The sequence below is a fragment of the Dendroctonus ponderosae genome, unplaced genomic scaffold, assembly GCF_020466585.1.
Source record: "Dendroctonus ponderosae isolate FM_Combo_2020 unplaced genomic scaffold, Dpon_F_20191213v2 Dpon_F_20191213_10, whole genome shotgun sequence".
NCBI lineage: Eukaryota > Metazoa > Arthropoda > Insecta > Coleoptera > Curculionidae > Dendroctonus > Dendroctonus ponderosae.
This window is the reverse complement of record NW_026017111.1, coordinates 1,356,420-1,363,277: the sequence shown is the minus strand read 5'-3', so window position 1 is coordinate 1,363,277 and position 6,858 is coordinate 1,356,420. Positions and strand designations below refer to the sequence as shown.

Here is a 6,858-nt window from a genome sequence, read left to right as displayed (position 1 = left end):
TATAATAAGAGAAGAGTCCATGAAATGATACAGATTAAAAAACATAACAATGCTATGAATTTCAGATCGGATACCGACAATCTTAGCTCAGTATACATTAATTAAATGAAATAAACATAGAATATTAACTAACACTCGTTATATTGAAGAATTTTGCAAACCTAAAATAATATTCTCAGAATTCAAAGAAAAATAGCTGAAAGTAAAAGAAATCAATATAAACAATATTTTATTCGCTTTGTGTCCAAAATGGACAAAATTAATACTCCAAATGTATGCCAAGGCTTAAAGCAGCAACAACGCTACACATGTAAGTAAAAATATTTAAGTATCTGAACAAAGAATTCCAGTTTCTTCCCAAATTTGATTGTCCTGACCTGTTAGGCCTAATTAATTTTAGAATGTTTTAAAGTGTTGCAATTGTGATGTATTTTAATGTGTGATATGATGAGGCTGTTGACCAACTGTGATTGTTTTTTAAATTAATTATTTTTTTTAACTATGTTATTTTAGAAAAACTGATGATGGCGGAAAAAAACACCGAAACGCATTTTAATTGATAAATAAAGACAATAAATGACTGAAACCCAGGAATTAATTTTGATTTGTAATTGAACCTTGTGAAAAAGCAGCCTTAACTATAGCATCCATAAGCCCTTTTGTGAGCGTCAAAGGCCTGATGTCCTTAAGAAAAATACCGGCGTGTTGGGTTTGTGGGATTAAATTATGAAGTGAAATATTGGACGCCGTTTCCTCAAATTCCTCCGCGTTCCAAACTGAAATTACCTTGATTACTTTTTCTTGTTTACCGACAAGTTTTCAGTCGCTTAAATATTACTCGCTCTGCCTTGGCCAGTATTAAGAGAACTTTTGAAGTTTAGCGGAAGTATCGTTATGCCTTAATAAATTAAATTGCTAAGACGGATAACAAATGTTCGGCATTTTCTTACAGAAGTACTATTTTACAGCGCACAGCGGACCTACAGCTTCTGATAAGTTCGTCTGTTCCTCTTTCTTCCTCAAAAATTCCCCTTGATGCAGCTCTTCAATGGTTTCTCGTTCTCCACATGGAAAGGGAGTAGCAAATAGGCAGTGGACAATTAAATTAAAAGTTTCCGCCCATGTGTTGCTCGAAATAATAAAACATTACTAATCCGCTTGTTTACTAATCAGTTGAAAACCGCGGCGCTGGACGACGACCGAGAAATATAAATTATCCATAAACATTTAGAGCAAACCACACGCAAATTTGTTGCAGGGATTTTGTAATCAATTAGCGTGCCACAGTAATATTTTCCTATTTACTCGCAAAGTGGATTACTATTACTGTTCAAACAGAGACTGCTAATCGGCTTGAAACCGAAATGCTGCTCGGCAGCAGTGATTACATGTTTTCTGAAATGCGTATTAATTAATAACGAGGCATTTTTCAGGAAACTGCGAGAAAATGCACATCGGCCTTATGATTAGAGCCCTGTTTTTATTAAGCCACCTAGTAGAGGTGAGATAAACGGTTATTTTTCTGTTACAACGTTCCAGTTTCACGTTGGCAATCGGTTCCAAAATGCGGTTACAAAAGGAACATGTTACTTTTAAAATTTTTCATTACACATGCGCAATGATAATGATGGTAGAAATAGTAATGACAAATAATGATTTAGTTTATTAAAAGAATCATTCTTACCTAAACCCCTAAAGATAATAAACTAGATCAAATATATGATGAAAAATCGCTCTCAAACCAAGTGCTTCAGATTATTTCATTGATATTTGTCAAAATTTCAATGCTTAGAACATGTTTAAACCCAGCGAAAATTGGGCCAAACGTTTTCCAAGTGATCGAGCGATGAAGAAATCAACTTTTTATACACGACTGCCCACCTAATAATTACCATTTAACCACAGGCAAAATTCCGAATAACTTGAGCATGTAAAGAACGTTAACCTCACGGAGGAATTTGACATTGAACTTGCCTCATATTCTCCAACCTTTAGCGCATATGAAATATGAAACGAATTTTCGATTGATTCTGGTCGTGGAACTTAATATTACCAAACCATTAACTCGCTTCTACAGCGATTTTTCCTCGATGTTTAGAGGAAAATGCCTGCAACCCACAAGATTTTCGAAATTTCTCGACCAACTTTTGCTCATCTTCTACTTGTCTTCAGTCAGTTTTGAGTTATTTCTATAGCAATTGAGTTTCGCAAAGTGTGCGAAACATTTTTGACTCTTGGGAAATACGCTYTTAAGYAGTGACCATCGAGTCACAAAACAGGCGGAAGAAACGATGGAAGAAAAGAAAATAGAGCARATTCATAGTAGATATTGAAGAGAAGAGAAGCAACTMTACTAGAGGATGATTGAAAGGAGACAAAAATGATGAGAAAATAAATTACCGACGAATAGACGAAGCAAATGAAAGAGCGGAKAARAAGGGAAACAATGTCATCGAGTTTTTCAAAAATTCCTCAASGAAAWACMAAMAAWTTTTGAATGCGKCCCATAAGAGCAGTCCGAAGAGAAAATCGKCTGTTTTGTGCGGAAAAACTCACTTCAATGGAAAATTTCTGGAAGTTTTCAGGATGTTTTCACTTACTAAGGGGAAGCGATTGGCCATTGCGATACATAGACTGGTTAAAAAAAAATGTCAAGGAAAAACCAAAAATTTCCCAAGCCTGCCCACAACATCACTTGAAAGAGAAAATACGCGGTTTTAGATGAGGAAAACCTCACTTAAATTGGAAATTTCGTGGAGTTTTCAGGACTTTTCTGACACTAAATCGAAGCGATTGGTCGTTGGACAACACGGATTTTTCAAAACTTCGCCTAAGGAAAACCAAAAATGCCCAAATGCGACCCATAACATCACTGGAAAGAGAAAATGGACTGCATTAAGTGAGGAAAAACTCACTTGAACGGGAAATTTCTAYGAGTTTCTAGGATTTTTYCAGTTACWAATGGAAAGCGATTGGCCGTTGCGATACATAGACGRGTTAAAAAAAWACTGTCAAGGAAAAACCAAAAATKTCYCAAGWCTGYCCACAGYATCACTCAAGAGGSAAAAYATGCGRCTTTAAATGAGGAAAMCCTCMCWTTAATASGAAAYTTCTYSGATTTTTCAGGATTTTTTTAAGATACTAAATCGAAGCGCTTGATCAGTGCACAACGCGATTTTTTCAAAAATTCGTCAAGCAAAAACCAAAAATCTCTAAATACGGCACTGAGCATCACTCAAAAGAGAAAATCTGCCGCTTTAAATGAGGAAAACGTCACTCACTGAAATAGGAAATTTCTGGGAGTTTTCAGGGTTTTTTCAGATACTAAATCGRAGCGTTTSGTTGTTGGACAACAGCGATTTTTCAAAAATTCGCCAAGGAAAAACCAAAAATTCCCGAATGCGACCCAAAAAATTACTTGAAAGCAAAAACCGGCTGCTTTAAGCGAAGAACATAAACCAAACTAAAAGACGTACAAGTTCGCTATAAAAATACAGATGGAAGGAACGAAAGAAAAAAGTACAGACAGATAGATCGATATATATTAAACAGTAGAAGAGAACCCATACTAACAGACACTTCAAGTGGCACAAATGGTCTACAAAAAAATGCAGGCGGAAGAAACGACAGACTTTTTCAAAATTAGCAACAGTTAATGCTAAAAACTTAGGAAAAGAGCAGGAATTTAAAGAAATGTTGCTTGGAAGTAATGACGGAAACATTGTCATTTGCAGAGGTTTATTACTATCAAAGAACCTTTATATGACTGAACAGCTCTAAACAGATAAAATCCCATTTAATTTTTTTGTTTCTATTTCACCAATTAAATGTTCGGAGTGCTCCACTTTGTCGTTAGCGAGTAAAAGGATGGTAAACGCTTTGAAAATTTTCGCAATTGGAACATTAAATTGAATTGAGTTTGTTTGGCAACAACAGACTTCCATCCACTGAATTATAAATATTTTATCCATAATTGATGAACATTTCGATGTATTTCTGCAAGGAGTGTTTGGTAAACGAGCCGTGGTGTTAGGGAAAGTCGATTTAATTTGCGAGTGAAAATAATTAATAAAGTCTCCAATTCTATTTGAACATAAGTGTTTATTTTCTTTAGGATTCAGCCGAAAATACGATCAATAAATAATTAAACTCGAGATGAACTTCGCTCTTCAAATAAAGATGATGGTTTATTCATTCAACACAAAACCGGATTTTTGATAACTTTTGACCACTCGCTTATCGACTATCAACAGTAGTAAAACTTGGCTTTTTCTAACAGTTCCTTCTACTATTGGGGAACACTATTTTATAAAAAAACTAATAGTGTCTTCAGGAAAGACATCAAGCTTGGAGAATTCAACTAAATATCCCGTGCAAATGTTAGGTATTAAGCGCTATGCATCCTTGTATTCAGCGACTTGAAAATTACCAGTTTCCCCAACGTAGTTAACGTGGTTGCATGGAAGACTTCATTTACAACTAATTGATAATATTTCTGGTTTTTAAATACCACTTTTTGCTTAATAAGTAGGTGAAAACCCAGCTGGACCTTCGCATTTTAGCAAGCTAGTTTTAATGGTCGCATCCAATTGATCCATTGCCCCTAAAATTCCCAATGATCCAACGAAAAATCTCGTTCTAGTTATCAGGAAACTTTTGAATCCGCATTTAATTTAATGCAGATGTTGAAACAATTCAGCGCCGTTTTAAGAACCTGGGAATCTGAACTGATTCACACCAATAAACGGTAAAATGCACAGTTGGTGCAGCATCGGAATGGTGATTTTGCAAAAATAGGGTCAATCAATTCAATTACAGGCGCTTTTAGAACGAAAAATATCATCAGTCATTGCATGGGATGCCCATCACGTCATCCAATGGGATCAGTTTGAAACCCCAGAGGACAAAATTTGTTTATAATTTGATGTTTATTGCGCTTCTATTCAAAAGTCGCAATTGCCACTTCTATTTTATTCTGATTTGTTGAATTGTTTCAAGCTGTTTCTTCTTACTTTCTTGCCCAATAAGCGTCAACGTGCTTCTGTATTTGCTTCATCTTCAACCTGTTTTGCAATTTCTTGTGCAGTCGACACTGTTTTTCCATAAACATTTTTCTGACCGTCTTTTCCCTTTCGCCTCAGGCTCAGATAACTAGTTTCGGTTTTTTTGCTTGCTTTGATTTCTTCCTCTTTTCCTCCAGCAGTTTGAAACATCAGTGGACCAAAGTTGTACATAATTTCCCATTTATTTCGCAAGCCGGCAGCTTTGCCCGAAAATTGACAGTCTTTTTCAGTTGCAACGAAAAATCCTTTAAGAAAAACTGTGTGTTTTCCCGATGGAAAACCGAATTTTTTCAACAGCTCTAGCAATTGTGTTTTTAAACCTTTTTGTCCGCTCGGGGCTGTTTTTATCCGCAATCTTTTGCTCGATTTTCAATATCTTCAGCCCCAGCGAAGAGGAACCTTAAAAGCTTTTTGGATCACTAACTATCTTTTGCTGATGTGTTGAACTGTTTCAACGTGCGTTTTCTTCAATTGTTTTTCGATAATCATCATCTTTTTCTGCATTGGCTTCACCTTTGCTTAACCAAAGACTTCTTTTAAAGGCGATTATTTTTCTTTGTCAGATCATCAGCTTATTGGCTATAAAATTGATGTTTTATTCGGCGCTTCTGTCTTTAGAAGGTTAAAAACTTTAACGGTTTCTGTAGTTGTCGCCTGTTTTCCTTTGCAGTCGAGACTGTTTTTGTATGAACGTTTCTTCGTTCTAATTCTCACTGTCGCCTTAGTCTTCAGATGTAATTAGTTTATGATTTTGAGCTTTTGAGGCTCTACTTGAAATTCCCTCTAAATCAATAGCAATCAACAAATTAAATAACTGTTAAGATACAACTGAAGCCCGCAGTATTGCGTGCAAAGTTTGTCGAAATTTCTCTCGGTAGCTGTAGATGTGAAATATCCACCTAACAGTGAGAGAGTGGAAAAGCGTTAAGTGGAATTTATGAAAAACATCGTAACAGTTGTTCCGGCCAATTAAACAAATAAAAGCGAGTTAAAGTTTCAAACGGTTTCGATAGTTCAACGGTTCTGATCGAGTTCAAACAGCGCTTGTTCGAACGGTGTGAGTTTTGGCTGCTGTTCTCCCATTGGCAAACCGCTGCGCGTCCTCTTCTTATACTGATTGTTTATATATGGCATAACGTCGTCCATCCGATTAACAGTTAATCTGATCGGCTTTTCATCCGGCTTCAAAATATCGACCGGTTCACATTTGAAGAATCGAAGATGAACTGCGGTTGTGCGGAGAGTTACATCGGGCCACCCTTAACCGACACGTGCGGGGGTGGCGCATTTGTGATCTTCATGGGGCTTCTGGATTCTTTCCTTAGGAAAAAGTGCGAAATTTCCGAGATTTGCCAGCGGGTCGCTCCGCGATTGAGTCCCGATTCTGAGTATGACTTTGTGGTGATTGGGGGCGGAAGTGGCGGCGCTGCAGCCGCAGGAAAACTCGCTCAAGTTGAGGGGTGGAAAGTTCTACTCATTGAAGCTGGCGGCGATGAACCGCCAGGGTCGCAGGTAAACTACTTTTTAAGTTTATCGCTAAATTAACATGAACTCGCTCTTTTACAGTTCGCATTGCGGTGGGTTCAGGTTTCCGAAGAAAGTCATTTAAACCCCGAATTTGATTAACTTAAAACTTTAAATTCTATTAAAGTCTATTCACTAACGTTCCTGTTGCTAAAACTTTAAATATCTTCAATCGGAAATTACAAAATGACACCAATCTTAAAGAACGCACACAACTAAGCATTAACACCATTATTGAACTTTTAACAATATGTGTAAAGTCAACTTACTT

The 6,858-nt window shown here is 36.6% G+C and overlaps 1 protein-coding gene across 1 annotated transcript in view; it reads left to right on the top strand.

Moving 5' to 3' along the window:
- Window positions 1-6,114: 6,114 nt before the first annotated feature.
- Window positions 6,115-6,858, top strand: part of LOC109542719 (glucose dehydrogenase [FAD, quinone]) — a gene marked incomplete in the record, with an annotated part of 7,103 nt that continues 6,359 nt past the window's right edge. Inside the window, 1 exon segment of the mRNA XM_048662028.1 lies at window positions 6,115-6,575. Coding sequence (XP_048517985.1) covers window positions 6,285-6,575 — 291 coding nt within the window.